Consider the following 19543-nt stretch of genomic DNA (forward strand, 5'->3'; position numbering starts at 1 on the left):
GTAAAAGTCTTTGAAAATGAGTTGAGATGAAAAAACAAGCGCGGTATGACACATGCTGACAACGACTCTTTTTAAAGAGTTCTTTCTGTCTAACGAGACGTAATCAAATGCTGGGATGAAAGCTAGGAATAAAAGCGGCGCACACCTGGGGGGGTGGGAATGAATGGATGACCACTGCACCCCGCATTGCCTCATGTGGAAGGCCTGCTGGCTTTCGAATCCGATTTCACCGTCCTTTATCGTGAACACAATGATATCATGCCTGTTTGTGTTAGCCTGGAACAGCTTAACAACATTGAGCAGTTTGTCACCCGCTTGATGTCTTAAACAGCATGAGCACTGTTACAGTAAAACAGTACATGACATCTATGAAAAAACAAGAATGATTGTCACCAATATGACGCTAAAAGCAGTTCTTTAATAAACCCCAGGGGGATGTGTGGTTATAAGAGGCTGAGCAGGCTGAATACTGCACAATATGGTGCAGGGCTATGGTGTATACCCCTGCTGTTACAGGCTAATGGCTGGTTGAACAGCAGCGCTTTGTGAGTCCCGCTCCAACACACACTCACCAGCAGCAGCAGCACCGCTGCCCCCTTCTCTTCTCTCAGCTGTCAGCCTGCATTCCTTCCTGCCTCTCCATTTATGGATATAAGGAAAAGAAAGAAAAGGAGAACAAGGAAAGAAACTCTTGTGACTGCAGTTTATCAGCTCAGAGATGAAACAGTAGAGTGTTTTCTCTAGTTTTTCTCAATGTGTCCTGCCCAAAGGTCTAGAAAACAAAGGTAACAGCAGCAAACAAGTTGGGTTTCAAACAACTAAAATGCTCTGTTTCCAGCCCTGTCTCCTGGAAATGACGTTCTTATACAATTAAACAGTTTTCGGTTTGAACATATTTATTTAATAATTGTGTTGCGATGCAGCTCAGGTTCTGATTAAATGGGCTCTATGGAGGCTGTATGCAAATCCCGATTAGTCCATTGTGTGATATGTAATTTACTAGTCTGAGTATCTTGTTTTCATATCGCTGCAGTTATGACAGCTCAAGTTGTTTCCTGAGCTGAAGCCTGTGTCGCTTTTCAGAAACAGACATAGACAGAAACACACAGAGATAAAAGGCAACAAGAAACCCAGTGATTATACAGCATATCAGACGTCTGCTTAGCTCGTCCACAATCCCCTGGTCTTTCTCTCCTTTGAATGTTTGCCAGTACTTTCCAGAATAGCTATCAGGTTGTGTGTGGATGGGTCTTCCCACTGTCTGTACAAACTCTTTGCACTGTATCACTTTTTCGCACTCTCTTGTTTGTCGTACCCATCAAATCACCCGTCTGACATGCTCAGATAACAACCTCAAGCCTATTGTATCACTGTCCATTATGTCAGCTGTTGTCTTTGCTGATGATACAGCAATGATAAATGTTTTGCAGCTCAGATTGTTACCTTGTACTTGAACACATCATCTAATAGGCGTCTTTTGTGTAGACTACACGCACATGATTGATGCTTACATTCACTGGAAAAATGGAACATGTATACCAGGTTGTGTGTTTGTTGGATTGTCAGTGAAGTTTCAAATGAAAGAGAGTAATTATATTATAGTTATAATACCCAGGGTCTTCTGCTTGTGCACGCTGTTGGCATGTTTGTGACTGGCTCCTCACTTCGCTGGCACCAACCTGAGACTTGTCCAGGTGCCAGGCAAATACAGGATTCCTGCGGAGTGTGTGTCCATGTGAAATCCTTCTCTGCACTGTTCCCAAAAGACTTCCTATCTACAGATGGCCTTAGAGCTGTGCCAGGCTGTGATAATGTGCTGCCTCTGTCTACCAATCAGTCAGGTTAGACCTGCAGAGAGCATCCAAGCACTGCAGGTGTGACAAAAAGTCTCTCTTCACGTCTGTCAGCACTAAATCATTAAAATCTCACGAATGTACAATGTGCAGGAAGCACAGAAGACTGATATCATGAGAGACTTTAAATGTTAAGATCTGTACAGGAACAGTCTTACTGACATCTACAAGTGAGGGCTCTTGTGATGCATTATGTCTCTTTGTGGCAAAAAAGAATAAAAACAGCGCAGAAAAAGTGGCTGTGGCTGTTTTATTCTGTCCACTGATGTGAATCTCTCCCTTGTAACCAATCAGATAATTTAAAATATTTCTGATTTATTCTAAGGTTGTGGAGTATTCTCATGGAATGTAATTTCATAATCACTATAGGCCCATGTGAAGCACTGGGCAGAGTGTGGCTGCATGTAGTAGAGAAGAGTGAAGCGGTAGATTGATTTCCAGTTACCTATCATGTAACTCTTTATCTTTTGAGGCTTATTAAGTTATACAGTACACTCAAGTGTAGATTGTATACATTTTATAAAATCTGGTGGTCTTGAAAAACATGAAAAGGAGATTAAATTTACTCATGTGCAGACAGTGAGTGGGGCCTGTAACAGTACTACATCTGACTGAAACATATGACTCTCGATTTAATTTGTCTGTTTTAATTTAAGATATTAATTTGTTTCTGTTATCTTATAATATTGATAGTGCAGATTTCTGGACGATATCCATTTGTAGGATAATGTATGCCTCATGTAAGCAATGTAAGCTGCATACAGGCTGTGGCAGCTACTTCTTGATCAAGAGTCGGTTCAGTGTTGAGACAACATCCAGTAGGAGGGGGATTATCTTAAAGCAACCCTGAAGGGTAATAGACTCTGTTGTCTGCAGGGGTCCCAAAAACTGACTTCACAAGAGGCCCCTCTAAATCTGGAATTTAACAAATGCAGGTCATACAAAGGTCAACTAAGACCATTGTAAGTGATTATTTATTGACAGCTTCCACATGAAGGTGTGACATAAATGAACAGAAAAGCTGTTTTTCCACACATACTAATGTGAAACCATGAAGTGGAGAGATGGTGTGTCTCTCTGTGATGCAGAACTGGAGCCTTGGTGTGACTGAGTAGCTGTGTTATGTGTGGGAGTTAAAATAAACCTTATAAACTTTCATGACAACCGGCAGTAGCCATCACACATTCCACTGGGCATCATGACGAAAATGTCTCCTCCTACACGCCTCTGGGACCAGTAATCTGTGTGTGTGTTGCCTAGAGGAAATTAGTATGAGTGGAGTGAAAGCCCAGGGGTCATACTGTCAATCTAAAGTCTGCCAACAACAGGTGTTTCTAATCCTCCCTCTATATGATATTCTACATGGCAACATGTAAGATATAAACACTCCTACAGTGTGGGTTAAATTAACACAGAACAAACACACAGATCCATTTGTTGGTAATGTTTCGGAGCTCTCTTTATAGACTAACACCAGATTAAAAAACAGTGTTTTGCTGATCTAACCAGTTAAAGGTTTGAAGACTGTTTCGCCTCTGGTTACACTGGTGTCAGTGATAGTTGTGTTTGAGTGATGGCCATTACTGCGATCAGATTTTCAGGGACGTTTTCTAAAACCAATAAAAATAATATTAAATCAATTTAATATGTATTGTATATATGTATATTAAAGTGATTTATATACCACAGATATTTGGTGCACATCCTGTCAAATCTATGTTTAAAGACCACAAAACAAATCTCTAATTACACCAAATAATGTGGGGACTATATTAGAATATTGCTGATCCGCATTTGCCAGTTTATGCCCTTTTTTATTTCCGTGACATCATCGTGTGGAACACAGATTCACTGGTTCGTGTAAAGAAGCCCACAGATTTAGCTCTTTACTTTCCACCCATGCTGGGGCCTGTTTCCTCAGGAAACGATAAGAGCTTTTGATGTCTCTGCTTTAGGTTACTAATTTCAGCCTCGACTTTAATTGCCGACAAAATTTAGTGAAGGGGTGCTCTATTAGATTAACACGCTCTGTGCTGCTGTTTCCTGTTCACTGTATTTCGTTTCCTGTCCCACCCTCCCTCTTCCAGTCCTGGCTGCTGCCGTTGGTCAGGAACCTGACCACAGCTACGGCTGTGCACATGGTAGCTGTTACCCAGCAACGGGAGACCTGCTGGTTGGACGAGAGAAGAACCTGAAGGCTTCGTCCACATGTGGCATGAGGAGAAAAGAGCCTTACTGCATTGTTAGTCATCTTCAGGTCAGTGCACGTGTCTGAGTTTCTCACTGAACCCTTAACTCTTTCATCCTGACCTTGTTGCACTGACCTTTTCTTGTCCTGCTGCAGGATGAGAAGAAGTGTTTCGAATGTGACTCCAGGCGACCTTATGACCCAGTCTACAACACCATTAATCACCGAATAGAAAATGTTATCACCACCTTCAAACCTCACCGTAAGAAGTCCTGGTGGCAGTCTGAGAATGGTAAGAAGACGCTGTGGTCATCTGTGACTTTTACCAAGGGTACAGTCCACATTTATTAATAAGTTGAGGCCAGTAAGTTGGAACCATTTACTGAAACCATAAGTACCAGTAGCCTGTGGTAGCTGGAGAGAACTTTTAAAGCAGTATTAAGTTTGTACACAAACATATGTGCACACACACATTGGCCAACATCCTCTGACCAGCTACAGATGGACTTAATGACAGAGTAGGTCCTGCTTTGGCGCCTCAGACAGAGAGAAAAGGGAGACAGGAAGAGGAATGGAAAGATAAAAGTGAACGTTGAGGGAGTATTCGAGACAGAGGGATGAACAGTAGTAAGGCCAGTGACAGGGACAATGTTTAACTGATGTGTTTTCATGTGCACATACATCTTCATCACAGTGAGTGGATTTAAAGCACTGAGTGGAGCAGCCAGTTGGATCCATGTCAGCTGTTTGTGAGCCATTTACTGTAACGGAGGACCATGCCCAGAATAGAACAGAGAGGCAGAAAGAGAAGAAGGGGGACAGGAAGAGTGGGGACTATTTATACTCCTGATTGCTGCTGCTTTTCCACACGCTTTGCACACTAGGCCTATTTGATATGGATTATAGTGGTTTGATTGTGTGGACTTGATAATTGGAAAAGCTGGGATTTCCTGGGATCTCATGTGTCTTTTCATTTATTTGAATAACATGCACAAAAAGTCTCTGACACCCATCCTTATTCTTCACACTAGTGTTTTGTTAACAACTAACATCAGAAAATCAAATAGGACGTTATAATAAAGTGGGTAAAGGACCTTTAACACTGGACTAGCGAATAGTCAGGCAGGACTTAAAGTAGAAGTGCAGGCTTATTTAGATGGTAGTGATAAATATTAAATTAATATGAAATATTACAACAATTTGATCATCATCTATCTTTTTTTTTTTTACGTCATGCTCAAAAATGCTGAAAACTTAGTGCAGCTTTAATGTAGAAATGATGGAAAATCATCCTCTGCATTTCATATTTGCCTAATAACAAAAATACAAAATTAGTTTGGTCCAGCTTTGGTGTTTTACTAGCACAAATAGGAAATGGCTCTTGGCTTTGAATTTGAAAGAGTTACAGGAAAAAATAGAGAACATGAGTAAAAGTACATGAAGTCCTTAGAGGAAAGTGGGCCTTTAGAATATTTGGTGCTTTACAACTCAGGAAGTGTGTGAGCGTTTCCGACTTGCTCGCTACATTTCTCCTGCCAAGACTAAATGCTTTTTCCTGTCAAGTTGCCATTCCTGAAGCCAAAAGCATGGTTGCTGCTTCTTTTACTATGGTTAACCATTGTCCTTTGTGATCTGTCAAAAAATAATAATATAAATGGACAATAGGTGCAAGTGGTTTATAAATGATTAACCCAGTCTAAGTGACAGTCATTAGCTTTAAAAGAAAATCTCTCTCTCAGTCACTGTCTCTGTCTCGCTCCTTCAGGAAAGTCGGAAGTCTTTATTCAGCTGGATCTGGAAGCAGAGTTTCATTTCACTCATCTCATCATGACCTTCAAGGTAAAACTCTAACACGCTAAGTGACCTTCTATAGGTAGCTGAAAAGAAGAACTTGTATGTGTTGTGTTGCACTTTGGAAGTATCCTGCTTAATAAAACTAACTACGCAAAAAATGATGTTGTAACTTTCTTCTCCCTCAGACTTTTCGTCCGGCGGCCATGTTGATTGAGCGGTCAGCAGATTTTGGTCGTACCTGGCAGATTTACCGCTACTTTTCCCACGACTGTGCTGCTACCTTTCCTGGAGTCTCCCAGGGTCCTTTGCGTAACATTAATGACGTCATCTGTGAGTCACGCTATTCTGACATTGAACCATCAACAGAGGGAGAGGTGAGCAGTTCATTAGAGGAAGACTTAAAAAAAAAAAAACAATCTCACATTTTATTCATCTGAGTCTGTTGCCTAAAAACTGTGAGGATTGGCAAACATCTAGCCTGGCACTGTCCAACTTTTAAAAGTTTCCAGTGTTTACAGTTGCTGTTTGCACCCGTTTCCAGTCTTTTTAAGTGGCACAAATTCTAATTAAGACTAATTAAGTATGCTTGATTATATTTTTTGTCCTAGGTCATCTACAGAGTGTTGGATCCAGCCATCAGGATTGAGGATCCATACAGCCCAAACATCCAGAGTAGGTTACTCACTCACATTTACAGTAGGCTCATGGTACACTTGCCTTGTTGACCTGCGATAATTACGTTTTCCTCATTGTAATAAAATTTCAGCCAATCTAGAAACTTATGAGCATCTACGCTGGTGCGTAAATGTAACTGTGCAGTAAGAAGGATCCTTTTTTGATGGGTTAGAAAAGCTTAAGAGCTCTACAGCAGGGCTGCTTTTAAAATAGTCTTATTGCAAACAAAATACATCTTTAAAATGTCATCATGTCATGATGTAGGAAATTCTACACAAATATCAAATCAAAATGTACAACTGTGGAATAAAAAGTTCCAAACTCTCTCTGTATCATTTTCTTTTGCTGACTACAGGTACATTTGTCACTATAAATCAAACTCCAGCAGACACTATTCACTCTTGTTTCCCAGCTGTGACACATCACAGACGGCAACAACCCCTCTCTCTCTGGGGTGTGAAACATGGCCCTGCTGTGTGGAGGACATGAGTGATGTGAAAAGCAGCTGTTTCTCTCCCACACAGCTTCACTGTCCTGTCCTCATGTTTAGACTGGCAGAATATGAGAGCTTTTCCCAGAAACCTGAATCTCAGTTTCCAACGCAGCAGCAAAGGTCGTCTTGTTCTGCTGTTAAATATCTCACTGGAAATGGCCCGAATGAAGACCTCTGACCCCCTCACAGCTGAGCAATCCATATTTAGCATTTTCAGTTGTCAGGGCAGTGAATCAACATCTGAAGTAGTTGGACAATTTAGTTTAGCTTTCCAGACAAACCTTCCCCTCAGTACATAGTCTACCTCCATGATTGGCAGCTCTGAGCCCCAGTTCCAAGCCTCACTATAACTTTAAGCATCTACAGTCTTTGGGGGGTAATAAACAACCTGGGAGGTAGTCATAGCTTATTTGAATGGATTTGGTAGCATTTCAAATTAAAGAATTATTACTAAATACATATATACATTTTCTGCAGAGCTTTATTGAAGCAACAAAATGTAAATTACAATTTATTAGAAATATCTTTCTTTCTAAATTTCTTATTTTAAACACACTTAAAAATCATTATTTGAAAAGTAACTATATTTCTCATTCTCAATGTATTGGATTATATATATATATATACAAACAACTTTTCTATTTCATTTATAGAAGATGGAAAGATAGAAAGAAAATATACATATAGTTTATATATTGTAACTACCTGAGATTGGTACTTAATTACACTATTTGTATGTGATGTTCTATGCCGAAGCCTCACGGTGTTGATTTTTGAGGCCGTTTCTGGCCTTCTGGAAGTCTGTATGTAGCTCACTTTCTCAGCTCTCTGTTTGTGCTCAGTCCAACAGAGCAGGTACTATATCATATTCTTAATTTCAGCTGTTGCTGCTGCTGCTACCTGAGGTGCACGACCGTTCTTCGACCTGCTGTTATAGCCTGTGGAGAAACAGTGTCTTAGTGTAGTGGAACTGGAGGGATTAGCTCTTGTCTGTCAAACAGGGATTCTATTACTTCAGATAAAGTCTGCAGGGCAGGGTCAGGGATTGGAAGAAAATAAATCCCCCTATGAAACATTTCATCCCTCTTATTGTAATACTCCAGCTTCAAATGCAAACTCCTCCAGCAGCATTACAAAATAATAAATGAAACATGGGAAGCTAAACGTTGTTTTAATGTCACCAACAATCGCCTGATGCAGAACGTAGTCCCTATTAAAAGTGAGCCCTTGAGGAGCTGAAGTAATTGTCAATAAGAAAGAAAGTGCCCCTGTGAAATGCATATAGCATGTTGTCAGGCTTGTGTGCTTACGGTACATGAGCTTTAGTTTGTGTGCATTTGTCAGGGTTGATGAACAGCTGGAGATCCACCAGTTCTGGCAGACTGACAGGGTGAACAGACAGACAAACCTCTCAGGGAAGAGGTTATCTTTCTGCTTAATGTTGACTTTTGGATCATTGATGTAGTTTGAGGAAGGATGTGGGAAGAACCACTTCAACACCACACTCCAGAACTGTTGGATGTTCCCACTTCTGGAAATGCAGTTATAAGTTATGAATGACATCTGGATGATGTCTTGCTTTTATAATTATCTGAGTCTTACGTGAGTATCTGCCTCCTGTTCCTCGTTCACTCATTTTCTTCATGTCTTCATATCCCCACAGACCAGCTAAAGATCACCAACTTGAGAGTGAACTTCACCAAACTCCACACACTGGGAGACAATCTGCTGGACCCCAGAGCTGAAATCAAAGAAAAATACTACTACGCCATATATGAGCTTGTCGTACGTGGAAACTGCTTTTGCTATGGCCACGCCTCGGAGTGTGCCCCCATCGATGGCATCAGGGATGATATAGAAGGCATGGTGGGTGTAATGTGCCGTCACAATTTCATTTTCTTTATCATATATAGATTGTCTTAACTCCTGCACCTCTTCCTCCCACATCTTGTTTAAGGTTCACGGCAGGTGTGTGTGTAATCATAACACTAAGGGGTTGAACTGCGAGCAGTGCGATGATTTCTACAATGACCTTCCCTGGAGACCAGCTGAGGGACGTAACACCCACGCCTGCAAGAGTAAGTACAGAGGAGGAAACCCATAAATCATTAGTAAAAATTAGTAAGTCTGAAATAAATACGTCTCTTTTTCTAGAGTGCAACTGCAATGACCACTCCACCCGTTGCCACTTTGACATGGCGGTGTATTTGGCTATGGGCAACCTCAGTGGAGGAGTGTGTGATGAGTGTCAGCACAACACCATGGGACGCAACTGTGAGATGTGCAAACCTTTCTACTACAAAAACCCCATTAAGGATATCAGGGACCCAAACGTCTGCATAGGTGAGTGTCTGCTAGTGTTTCCCATTAAAGAATATAGAATTGGAAGAATGTTAGTTTTATCTTAACCTGCCTCTCACCTGTCTGTCTCACAGCTTGTGACTGCGACCCAGATGGCTCTCAGAATGGAGGGATGTGCGACAGCCACACCGACCCTTCCCTCGGCATGGTGGGAGGTCAGTGTCGCTGCAAGGCCAACGTTGAGGGGCCGCGCTGCGACAAATGTAAGGCTGGCTTCTTTGGCCTGAGCGCTGACAATCCTCAGGGCTGCCAACGTGAGTACAGTCTGTATTATAAGTCACGCAAATAAACGAATGGTATCATGGTCCATTATGTTTGGTTTCATAGTTCATAGCTTTTTCAACCTAAGACAAGTATATTAATACTTTTTCTACATCTGGATGCATCTTTTACACTTTACTTCATCCAACAAATAACAATTCATAATGAAATTGGTGATTAAACTATCCATGCTGTGGACATAACTCACACCAATTAATGTGATGTAATTATCTAATTACCTACTTTAGGCATTTCTTGATAAATATCTGATGATGTTAAATCAATTAATCAATCAATTAATAATTCAGACAAAACTGATTATATTATACTATTTACTATTTCCACTCTGTCTGTAAGTAAAAAGAGATTTAATAATTTCATCTAGAAGAGGTGTAGTACTTTTTCTGCGGTGTTGTCTGTCAGGTTTTTCTCTCAGGTTGTATATAGGTCCATCAATAAGATAGGTAAGACTTTATGTCACCTGAAGGACAAAACATAGGACAACAGAAATCTGACAATGAACCTACTTTAGTGCTAGTTTACTCTAGTAAAGCATTGCTGTGATCAAATTAAAATGAAATGGCTAATTAAATTCCTTGATAATAAAATCTTTTAAAATGCTTCTTTCAAGTTCTTGAGTGATTTATCATTTTAAGCCTCAGTCTAAAACATAATGCTGGAGCCATTTTTACCTGTGCCCTTTTCCTCCAGCTTGCCGGTGTGACCATAGAGGGACAGTATCCAGCGGTTCCCAGTGTGACCCAGTCAGTGGAGACTGCTACTGCAAGCGTCTTGTCACTGGACGCAGTTGTGACCAATGTTTGGTAAGCCCTCACTTTCATCTTTAATAGATATTAATAGATATTATTAAAGACATTTTTCATTCTCAAGTCCTAAGTAGTGATAGAACATAATGTCAGTGACCTTTCTTGCTGAACCATGAAAAAAATGTTTGTCAGGAAACATGATATAATTAAATTTGAATCACATTCCCTTTCATTCCCCTACATGGCCCATATTAGCTGTGTCTTCACTTTGTGATTTTAAATCAGTGTTGCTGCCTGTTTCTCTGTCTGAGATGAGAGGTGGTGATCTGCCTCCTGTTATAATTCAACCTCCTGTTCCAAACCTGATCAGCTAGGAATAGTGGATTCAGGAATGTGAGCTCCTCCCTGGGCCTTGTGTGGCTAATTTTAGGCCAGGGATTTTAGGCTTGTCCGGTTGGTGTGAGTTACAGCAAGCCTAAAATGGTCAGAGCTTGGACCTGATCCGAAAGTGGATCCTGACACCTCATAAATGCTATGAAGAAACAATAATGTCAACACTGGAAATAAAATTGTAAAAAAAAAGATACTGCAAAGAGAAGGTTACATACTGTCACCGGGGTAAAGTTTTAAAGGTAATGTAGCCCACATGAATATACCATGATCCTCTGAAGAGGATAAGTTAATGTTATTACACCCTTTAAGTCTCTTAGCTTTACAAATAACAGTCCAGCTGACTAATGGGGTCGAGAAAAGTAAGAATAAACTTGAACCATTGTGGACAGATGTTTAGTAAATGTTTGTCCACATGCTTGAACAGGGATGATGAAAATACAGTATAAACATGACCCCATATTAATACAGTGGAACACAAATGGAGAAGCCACAATGCATGTTGTCTGTCTGTAGTCTGTGCTTTTGTTGTCAATACCCTGTCCTCTGTGTGTCCTTCTGTGTTTAAAGACAGAGCACTGGGCGCTGAGCCATGACGTGAACGGCTGCAGAGGCTGCGAGTGTGATATTGGAGGAGCCCTGGACAACCAGTGAGTAACACTATGCTGTAGCTAATTTTGAGTTACAGATAATACATGAACTATGAGGCTATTACTAATAGGTACGCAGCAGGGAGGCTCCCTGGTCCTCCCCCCAATTTATCCCAAAAATAGAAGCTGCAGGTTGTCGGTGAAGATTCTCAGTCGTCCAAGTGAAGTTATCTGGAAGTTGAGTCATGGCAACTGGGTTTCCTACTTGTTAGGTGACAAGACCTAAGAAGAAAGCAGCTTGGTTTAATCAGATTTATGGATTACCAATACACAGTTAAATGTGATAAAGAATGAAGTAGCACTCAGAGAGAAGAAAACCAAATAGCAACCTCTCTGAATAAAGCATTGCCACACCAATTCAAATTCTGTGTGAGTGTGTGTATTAGAAGTGGGCTCATTTTTGGGGAACTCATGGACATGTTTAAGCCCCAAAAAGGGGCATAATGTGGGCACTTTAAAGTATAGATGTCAAATAAAATGATTTAAATTCATCTTAGCTGCTCCATGGAGAGTGGTCAGTGTCGCTGCCGCAACCACATGACAGGACGTCAGTGCACACAGGTGGAGTCGGGATATTTCTTTATGGCTCTGGATCACTACCTTTATGAGGCGGAGTGGGCCAAAATGGGGCAGGTGAGCCAACTTGTTTTTTTTCCATCTACAAATTTGTATTAGTGTGATTCTGTAGCTCTAAATTTAAAAGATATATCTCATCTGTATCTTCTCAGGGCTGTAGGCTGGAGACCAGGGAGCACCAGCCCGGACGCCCCGCCACCTGGACGGGCACTGGGTTTGCCTGGGTTCCTGAGGGTGGCACCCTGGAGTTCCTCATCAGTAACATTCCTTACTCCGTGGAATATGACCTGCTTATCCGCTACGAGTCACAGGTCTGTATGATCTGTGTTACATTTTATCTACAGTACGTCCACGTTACTTTAGTTTGACTACCTGTCTTACAGGAAGGCCTTACTCTATAACCATCCTCCTCCCTGTTCCCTCATGTTTCATGATCACTATGCTTTTCAGTGAATACTAACATAGAGCACTGATTTGTGTAGATGTCCCGGGACTGGGAGGAAGTACGAATAACAGTGATCCGTCCAGGACCGATTCCTACCAGCAGCCCCTGTGGAAACACCATTCCAGATGATGACAGACTCATTATTTCCCTGCCGGCTGGAGCCAGGTCTGCTGCTGACACACAGAAACACAGTCATGCACACATGTACACACTTTGATGCTGATACAAATTATGTTCTGATGGTGTTTACCCCAGGTTTGTGGTCCCGCCTCAGCCTGTGTGTCTGGAGAGAGGTGTGACTTACACCCTTCGCTTTGAGTTCAGACGCTATCAGGATGCCAACAGTATCCTCAACGGAGCGGCCAACGCTGTTCTGCTTGTGGACTCAGTGAGATTCTTTTTCCAGTCCTCTAAAATAAATATATGACTCATGGATAAATTGTAGTTATCATTCCAGGCACAAACATCCCACTCCTTCTCTTTTCATAAATCCCTGTTCTTCTCCTCCAGATCGCCCTGATGCCACGTCACTCTTCCATGGAGATGTTCAACGCCGGGGATCCAGCCTCAAATAACAGGAAACAAACCTATGAGCGGTACCGCTGCCATGAAGGAGCAAAGAGTGTGACCCGCCCACTGATGACCGACACCTGTGCCAAGCTAATCACCAGCATGTCAGCCATCATAAACGATGGGGCTCTGCGTGAGTGAAACAAAGCTTATCAAATGCCTTATTTGAATGATGCCTTTTCTCTGTTGCTACAATCTCTACAACTAGTTACTGGAATACTGATACAGTATTTTTAGTCATCAAGCATTGTTTGTTTCACTTACCACCAGAATTGTGGTTAACGTCAATATGTCATGAACATACACATACAAACATATGTTAGGGCTCATTGGTTTGATCCCTGTGCTTCTCTGTCCTCTACCAGCTTGTAACTGCGATCCTCAGGGGTCCATCAGCTCAGTGTGTGAGGTCCGTGGGGGCCAGTGTCACTGCAGACCCAACGTGATCGGTCGGCGCTGTGATCAGTGTGCTCCGGGAACTTATGGCTTTGGGCCCTCAGGCTGCATAGGTGAGAAACTTAAAATTGCAGTTTTAAAACTCGGGGCCCATTAAGATCCAAACCTGTTTTGAGAGGATACTGTATAATATAGCATACCAGCGTTTTTTATCTGGGTCTTCCTACTACTGTTTAACTTTATATGGAAGGGCTTAGGTAGACCTTTGCAGCCATTAAAGCCATTTAATTGGAAATTAAATCTCACGTACGAACTATTGATTATTATACCAGTGCTTCATTTTTTTCATTTCTTATTTAATCATGAATTCTATTTGCAGATGCTGTACAGGTGTTTGATGTATTCACATATTTTATTGCAGATCTGTATGGGCACTCTTTTGTATGAGCTAGTCTATGCTTTCAGCGCCCTCTACTGCCTCACTTAAATTATTTTCATTCTTTTATTTTATTTCATTTGCCAGCCTGTGGTTGCAGCCTGGAAGGCTCTGTGACTCGACTTTGTGACAAGTTCACTGGGCAGTGCCAGTGCCGTCCAGGAGCATTTGGTCAGCGCTGCGATGGATGTCAGGCAGGTCACTGGGGCTTCCCCAGCTGCCGACCCTGCCAGTGTAATGGACATGCAGACCAGTGCGACCAGAGAACCGGACTCTGCATCAACTGCAGGGACAATACGGGAGGAGAAAAATGTGAAAGGTGATGCTCCAACTGGCCGAGCTTCATTTGTTCAGCAAAATAACTACAGTATGAACACAATAATAGAAAATTATGTGCGATTGGGATGTTCTAACTTAACACACACGTCTTGCATATTGCCCACTTAGTCTGTTTACTTGTGTTAATGTCTTCAGGTGTGCCAATGGTTACTATGGTAACCCCGTTCTAGGCAAAGCCTCCAGTGGTCAGTGTCGTCCGTGCCCCTGTCCAGATGGGCCCAACAGTGGTCGCCACTTTGCTGCTTCGTGTTATCAGGACAACCGTAACAAACAAATTATTTGCAACTGCAAACAGGGCTACACAGGTAAATATCATTCTTCTTCTGTCCTTCCTGTTCCATCAGTCCTTGCTCTAGCTTCTTTCTCTTCTTTATTTTACACCTAATACTGGAGGAAACATTTAAATGTCCCAATGTTTGTGTGCATGTAGTTACGGTGATTTGTTTTCTACACAATTAAGACAATGGGTCGTGTACTTTGTGTCAGTGTTTGAGTTTTAAAACATCTGATGTGAGTGAAATATGTGATGCACGAATGTATCTGAGGTGTGTGCCAAAGGGCATTTCAGTGGATCACTTCAAGCTCAAAGATACCTTTTATATTAAGAATGAGAACTACAGAGTGTGTAGTTCAATTGCATTAGTAGAAGTTGTGTTTGTAGCAGACTGGAGTTTTTTATCTACAGTTAGAGCATAGAGAGTCATATAAACACGCTAAAATGTGAACATGCGAACAATGGTGTGTTTCTAAGTACAGCCTCATAGAGCTGCTAGCGTATTTGTAGACTCTTGTTTAGTTGCTTTTGCCAAGCTTTGAGAAGACAGTGGTGCTAGAACAGGCCAACACTTTTATCCATTTTCCCGCAACATTCATGTTTTGTTCAACTACTGTAAGTTGTATTAAGAGAAGCTGTGGTTACTTCCATTACTCCACTGAGTCACCCACAGAGGTTGTACTGTTCTCCAGAGAAGTTCTAAAAATATTAGTGATACAACTCCAGTCTTTTACCTTATGTGACAATACAAAGGACATAACTCAATGAGGGCTCTGGTGAATGGTAACCTGTCATTTCCTCCCTCCCCTGTATTACTGGCACAGGGATTGTTAAGCGCTCCGGGGTGACCATTTTTAAGCGTGAGTAATAGTGGTTGACCCCTATCTCCCTCCTCTCCCTCATCCTCCTCCTCTGTTTTTCACCAACCCTCCACTTTACCAATCCAACCCATGCATGGCTTCAGCACCCCTCCCATCAATGGTGCTGTGCCACAGTGCACTCGTGCCCATGTGTGAAACCTGGCTCAAAAAATAATGCCAAACCCTCTCAAAATGCTTCTCTGTGACTGTCTGTGCTCTAAACAAAACTAAAGGTACAAATAATTGATCCTAAAACAATACTTAGTGGTTAAAAAAAGATTTGCACCAGGTCTGTGTAAATGTTTCCAATACAAGGACCTGACCCAGATCATTTGAGCAGTCATAGAGAGAGATACAGCGTCAGTCTAGCTTTAGATCAAGCACAATGCTTCACACTGAATGCTACTGGTCTTCAGATATTGGCTAGGACCCGTCTGTTGTCTGGCACTGACTTCTAAACGTACAGGAAGAGGAAGGCAATTCACCTGAAAAACTCCAGGAGGCGTTCGTCTCCTTTTTCAGTGGTATAGATGGTGATATACAGAATCCAAATGAGCAACTAATATACAGTAAAGGTCTAGTATATAATCAGATAGTTGACTGAAGGTAAAACAACAAAGACAAATGAGAACTTGTTAACACTATGAAGGAACATACTGTGTTAGTCACACTTAACATTCTAGTCCTAGTTTACAATGTGGAGGGTCCTTGTTACTTTATAAAACCAGAATTACCTGATTCCACTGTAATTTCACAAGTTTCATGCTTCTTGCTGTTTTATACACCTTAGCTTGGGAATTCCTGTAGAGCACTTTACCTATTCTTAATGTAAATATATTTTACTGTATAGAAATAGCAATATCTCCTTCCTCCACTTTATGTATCCTTCTGTTTGCTCTTTGATTTTTTCCACCCATTCAGGTGCTCGATGTGAGGAATGTGCCCCGGGTTATTACGGCAACCCCTCTCAGCCTGGTGGGCACTGCCAGCCGTGCCAGTGCAACAACAACATAGACATGTCAGACGTGGATTCATGTGACAGGCAGACTGGAGAGTGCAAGAAATGCCTGTACAACACTGAAGGACCAAACTGTGGCATCTGCAAGAGTGGCTATTTCGGAGACGCTTCCCGACGCAACTGCAGGAGTGAGTAACCTGTTAATTGAAAAAACCTCTACAACAAAAATAAAAGATTGGCTTCTTGTTAGTTGTATTCCAAAAACCTTTGTTGTAATGATGCTTTTTTTGCCTGTTTGCCCCTCAGAGTGCACATGTAACTTCCTGGGTACTGAACGCAGCCAGTGTATGGAGCGTGAGGACTGTGTGTGCCAGCGTGTCACAGGCCAGTGCCAGTGTCTACCAAACGTCATAGGTCTAACATGTGACCACTGTGCCCCCAACCACTGGAACCTGGCCAGCGGGAGAGGCTGTGAAACCTGCGGCTGTGATCCCAACAACTCTGTCACCTCCTCATGTAATGAGGTAAAAAACACTTTAATTAATAAAAACGTGTATGTTCACATAGAATTGATGTTTATATTTACAGTTTTCCTCTTTCTATCCTGAAGTTTACCGGTCAGTGTCAATGTCGTGATGGTTTTGGAGGCAAGACTTGCACTGACTGTCAGGAGAACTACTGGGGAGACCCCAGAACACAGTGCAGAGGTTAGCAATATCAAGATTTACCTGGTTTTGGGAGATGCTGTTATGAAAACCACATCTTTCTCTGCAAAAGTAATTCAGCTAATCAAAGAGGTGGTACGGTTCCATTTGTTTTGCTGAATAATTAGTACAAATTAGTTTGTCTGTGTGTGAAACTGACAGCACCTTGCACTGGCCTCATACTGTGCATGCTCTGTCCTCCTTTCTTTACCCCCCCTCTAGCGTGTGACTGTGACTGGAGAGGCATTGAAACCTCTCAGTGCAACCGCGTGACCGGCCACTGTGTTTGCCAGCAGGGCGTGTCAGGTGTCCGCTGTGATCAATGTGCCAGAGGCTTCTCTGGCCAGTTCCCCCACTGTCAGCCCTGTCATCAGTGCTTTGGGGACTGGGACCGCATTGTGCAGGTGTGGTCTGATACTTAAAATTGATTTGTTAAGAATGAGACATACTTACTTACTTCTTACAATTGCATCTCAATACTAGGACTTGGCAGTGCGTACCAAGGCTCTGGCAGCGCGTGCTCATGAGATTCAGACCACTGGACTCACTGGGGCCTATGAGAAGATCTTTAAAGACCTAGAAGAGAAATTGGCACAAGTTCAGGGAATTGTTAATGCACGCAACGCCACTGCTGCAGCTGTGGCAACGCTAATGGAGCTTACTGAGGATCTTAGGTATGGTAGCAGCATCCCACCGCATTAACATTTTCTGTTTTCTGGTATTCATGCCAGGCTGTTCTAGTTACCAGCCTAATCTTTCACCCCTATAGCAAGTTTGTCCAAGAAAAAAAAAAGTTGCTTCTTTGTTCTGTAGAGCACAGATTGGTGAGACCACTGACAACCTGAACCGTCTGGAAGGAGACCTAACCATCGTTCAGGACAGCAACTCTGAGGCAAGCAAGGACTTGAGTGATTTAGAGAGAGAGGCGAGAGAAATAAAACTCACTTCAGAGGAGCTTCACCACCAACTGGATGTTCTCAAAAACTCCAACTTCCTTGGTGAGGAAAAAGAGGAAGAATAGTCTTTGTTAAATCTCCATACTCCAAATTTTCTTCCATTTAAACTTTACATTTTCCTACTCATGTTCCCCCATAGGCAGCATCATATTATTATTTCTAATGCTATTTATCTTTCCGTTCCCAAGTCAAGGATTTATAGTCTCTAACAACCCTCAAACTACTGTACATCAGTGCTGTAAATGAAAATTTCCTTTTCTGACACTGCTGTATAGGTGCATACGACAGCATTCGTAGCTCCTATAACAAGTCTCGTGACGCGGAGCGGCGTGCTAATGAATCAACAACAACCAAGCCCAGCACAGTTAGCCAATCTGCAGACACCCGCCGCCGTACAGAGCGCCTAATTGCTGCCAAGAAGGACGACTTCAACCGTAAAAATGCTGCAAACAAGCGTGCCCTCGGAGATCTCAACACCAAAGCACAGGGTCTGGACATGAAGAAGATCAATGAGAAGGTTTGATCCTATTCTTTGTTCTTATACATTTGATAGCCCTAGTAAAGTTTTATATTTTGATCATTTATGGTCCATAAAATGTATATTCTTTTATATTCATCTGTCTACAATATACATTATAATGAGTAAAAATAATACAACAGTTCAGTACCTAGCAAATTGGATTTGAAGTACCAGTGAAATTCTGCTACTCCTGTAAGCGGAGGTAGCAATTACAGCTACTGGACTAGAACATGAGCTGCTTTTTCCTCTATTGTGCTTGGTTATGTGATTCAGAAGAACAAAATTAAGATTCCTCCTACCCCAAAATTTATATGTTTAATTACATACGGGAGCCAAGTAAGCCTGACTTCTCATTTTCTATGTGGTCATTAATTTAAATGGTAAAACTGATGACAAAAAGGGTGTTTGGACTATGCAGGACAGTAAACGACAGATGTGTTTCCGTCCTACTTATACACCTGATACTGCTGATAACATCTACGATTATACCAATACACCATGTTCCAACAGGTCTGTGGTAGCCCTGGAGATGCTCCCTGTGGGGAAAGCCCTTGTGGAGGTGCGGGTTGCCGTGATGATGAGGGGAACCGCCACTGCGGAGGCCTGAACTGTAATGGTGCTGTAGCAGCAGCTGACAATGCACTGGAGAGAGCTAAACACGCAGAGAAGGAGCTAAACAAAGCTATGGGAGAGGTGGCAGGACTCTTCACAAAGGTATTACCTGCTGGTATATTTATTGCATCTCTCTGTTCTGCTAGTTTTTATGTCAACAAAATTCCAGAGCTGACTCCGTGACTCATAAAAGGTGAAAATATTTGTACAGGAAGCAGAAAAAAAGCATTTTGTCAAGAGTTTCTGGCTGGTGCTGTGGTGAAGAAGTTCTGTCAGCAGTCTGTGTCATCTGAGCTTTTTTTGCTTTCATTCAGGTGGCAGAAGCCAGGACTAAGGCACAGGAGGCCAAGGGCAAAGCTCAAGCTGCTCTGGACAAAGCCACAGTCACCAAGAATAAAGTGGAGCGCTCCAACAATGACCTAAGAGACCTCATCAAACAGATCAGAGAATTCCTCACGCGTGAGT

General features: G+C 42.1%; 1 protein-coding gene across 2 annotated transcripts in view; it reads left to right on the forward strand.

Annotated features, from left to right (window-relative positions):
* The window catches only part of lamb2 (laminin, beta 2 (laminin S)), a 29013-nt gene that overhangs the window by 6747 nt on the left and 2723 nt on the right, over positions 1-19543 (forward strand). For both annotated transcript variants that reach the window (XM_026367981.1, XM_026367982.1), the window contains exons 3-30: positions 3941-4110; positions 4198-4333; positions 5807-5880; positions 6021-6209; positions 6444-6507; positions 8667-8869; positions 8961-9081; positions 9158-9346; positions 9439-9618; positions 10337-10449; positions 11353-11432; positions 11930-12065; positions 12161-12319; positions 12491-12618; positions 12709-12841; positions 12964-13156; positions 13389-13532; positions 13943-14174; positions 14330-14499; positions 16250-16474; positions 16593-16810; positions 16897-16993; positions 17213-17394; positions 17474-17664; positions 17804-17988; positions 18222-18463; positions 18977-19180; positions 19393-19537. In XM_026367981.1, the coding sequence (XP_026223766.1) occupies positions 3941-4110; positions 4198-4333; positions 5807-5880; positions 6021-6209; positions 6444-6507; positions 8667-8869; positions 8961-9081; positions 9158-9346; positions 9439-9618; positions 10337-10449; positions 11353-11432; positions 11930-12065; positions 12161-12319; positions 12491-12618; positions 12709-12841; positions 12964-13156; positions 13389-13532; positions 13943-14174; positions 14330-14499; positions 16250-16474; positions 16593-16810; positions 16897-16993; positions 17213-17394; positions 17474-17664; positions 17804-17988; positions 18222-18463; positions 18977-19180; positions 19393-19537 (4503 nt within the window). The remainder of the gene's footprint in view (positions 1-3940; positions 4111-4197; positions 4334-5806; positions 5881-6020; positions 6210-6443; positions 6508-8666; positions 8870-8960; positions 9082-9157; positions 9347-9438; positions 9619-10336; positions 10450-11352; positions 11433-11929; positions 12066-12160; positions 12320-12490; positions 12619-12708; positions 12842-12963; positions 13157-13388; positions 13533-13942; positions 14175-14329; positions 14500-16249; positions 16475-16592; positions 16811-16896; positions 16994-17212; positions 17395-17473; positions 17665-17803; positions 17989-18221; positions 18464-18976; positions 19181-19392; positions 19538-19543) is intronic.

This window comes from Anabas testudineus, chromosome 7 (assembly GCF_900324465.2).
Source record: "Anabas testudineus chromosome 7, fAnaTes1.2, whole genome shotgun sequence".
In the NCBI taxonomy this organism is placed as follows: Eukaryota; Metazoa; Chordata; class Actinopteri; order Anabantiformes; family Anabantidae; genus Anabas; species Anabas testudineus.